At 34.0% G+C, this 1,942-nt stretch overlaps 1 protein-coding gene across 2 annotated transcripts; it reads left to right on the forward strand.

The window, feature by feature from the left end:
• The first annotated feature begins 325 nt into the window (after positions 1 to 325).
• On the forward strand, positions 326 to 1,558 carry CXCL11 (C-X-C motif chemokine ligand 11). Of its 2 annotated transcripts, none has more exons than XM_036853892.1 (4): positions 326 to 386; positions 972 to 1,098; positions 1,207 to 1,279; positions 1,517 to 1,558. In XM_036853892.1, the coding sequence occupies exons 1-4, from the start codon at positions 326 to 328 to the stop codon at positions 1,556 to 1,558; spliced, it is 303 nt and encodes a 100-aa protein (XP_036709787.1). The 2 variants fall into 2 exon arrangements, with proteins under 2 accessions (XP_036709787.1, XP_036709788.1); XM_036853893.1 differs by having other exon boundaries at positions 1,207 to 1,273; positions 1,515 to 1,532.
• The last annotated feature ends 384 nt before the right edge of the window (positions 1,559 to 1,942 follow it).

Consider the following 1,942-nt stretch of genomic DNA (forward strand, 5'->3'; position numbering starts at 1 on the left):
GGAAATGCTACCTTAAGGCTGGTTCCCATGTGGGTGTACTCTATTCTATATTTATACAGCACTTTACTATCTACAAAGAGCTTTCACATTCGTATTACTTTCAACCCTGTAACAAAAGGAAGGGAGAGTAATATTTAGATGAGAACAAAATAGAAACTATTGGAAGAAAGGAACATGACTCAAGGAGGGAAATTCCTATTGCCGTAAGAGGACTGCTGGTGTATAAAATGCCTTATATATGCCAATTAAGACTTCTCTTCCATGATCAGCATTTCTACTCCCTCCAAGAAGAGTATCAAAGCCAAAGCAGCAGCAACAGACAAACATGAATATGAAGGGCATGGCTACAGTCCTGGCTGTGATATTCTGTGCTACAATTGTTCAAGGTATATGGTACTTTTTACTTCTCAACCTATAAATTTCTTTTCTAATGCTTCAAATGTCTTTTCTTCCACTTTTATCCTAAAAGATACAGTAAATTTTTATTTAACCTCACACATTAGAAGTTACTATAGGTTTGGCAGAGAATATTGGAAATGTTTAAAGTACTAGAGATGATTACTTAAACTAGAGATGATAAATTTAATAGAATTTCTTATTTGGCTGCAAAATCTGGTAAGAGCCTTTAGCAATAGTTTTAAATGTCTGCTAAGAAGATTTTATATGAGATAATGTTATTAGCTTTCTGGAAAAATTCTTGAGCATAAAAGCAAGAGGCAAATAAGCTTGACCTCCAATAAACGTCTTTCATTCTTCCCCTTATTCTTTAATGGTTTGCTTACAAATTTAAAGAGAAGATCATCAACTTCTTACTTAAGCTCCTTTCCCAGTAACAGCAGTGTTGAGTGCTATTTGACAAATTACTATCTTTAGCCTACCTGGCCCACATTCTTCAATCAAGATTATACATAAATCATAGCTATATGATTGCAATCAGATGTATTAGTAACTGATGCTATGATCTGTTCTAGGCTTCCCCATGTTCAAAGGGGGACGGTGTCTTTGCATAGGCCCTGGAGTAAAAGCAGTGAAAGTGGCAGTTATTGAGAAAGTCTCCATAATTTACCCAAGTAATAACTGTGACAAAACAGAAGTGATGTAAGTAATGGACTCACTGAAGATAACAATGGTGGTGGCTTTTTTGCTTTGTTTTTCTTATGTTTTTCCATCTGAAATTTAAGACTGTTTTGGATCTTCCCTTAACAGTATCACCCTGAAAACACATAGAGGACAAAGATGCCTAAATACCAAGTCAAAGCAAGCAAAAGTTATAATGAAGGTAGGTTACTAGATTACTTCCATTTTATAATCTGTTTTATCCAAGACAAATCTTTTGAAAAAATAAAATTGACAACTGCAGAATTGTTCTGCTATGATCCTGTGTAAATGTTTTGATAAGGGGTCTCTGGTTATAATTAGCTTCCCTTTCCTGCTGTATGTTTTTGTATGTCAACTTCTAAATCACTGGGAAACAAGAACAGCCCAAGTTTGTAAAACTCTCATCTTCTCATTACAGAAAATTGAAAGAATGAATTTTTTAAAATATCAAAAAGTATGAAGTCCTGGAAAGGAGGATTTGAAAACCTAGAACAGTGTAACTGACTACAAACATGATAAGAATTCTGCAATAGGAAACTGACTTTCTCCTGCCTGTTGTAATGAACATTCATGCACTTCTAGGTTAGGAAACTTTCTAGGAGATTTGATGCTTGTAACTATTCTGCTGTGGCTATGAAAACATTTCTGTCTCTAAAAGTTATCTGTCTGTATTTGACCTATATTTTATATTACAATATGTATTATTACTGAAATCAAGACCATGACTCATAAGTCAAAAGCATCCATGAACATTCCCTAAATATTTTTATGCAAATCCACATTCCTTTTCCTAAAAATTGGAAAAAGTCCTTAAACACCATCTTGTTTTATAAAAAAGGCTGTA

Source organism: Balaenoptera musculus, chromosome 5, assembly GCF_009873245.2.
Source record: "Balaenoptera musculus isolate JJ_BM4_2016_0621 chromosome 5, mBalMus1.pri.v3, whole genome shotgun sequence".
Lineage (NCBI taxonomy): Eukaryota > Metazoa > Chordata > Mammalia > Artiodactyla > Balaenopteridae > Balaenoptera > Balaenoptera musculus.

Excerpts from the sequence above, each read along its gene's own strand:
- CXCL11 (XM_036853892.1), top strand. The coding sequence starts at position 326 with ATGAATATGAAGGGCATGGCTACAGTCCTGGCTGTGATATTCTGTGCT. Across the intron at positions 387-971 it reads CTGTGCTACAATTGTTCAAG|GCTTCCCCATGTTCAAAGGG; the intron begins GTATATGGTACT and ends GATCTGTTCTAG. Across the intron at positions 1,099-1,206 it reads TGTGACAAAACAGAAGTGAT|TATCACCCTGAAAACACATA; the intron begins GTAAGTAATGGA and ends TTCCCTTAACAG.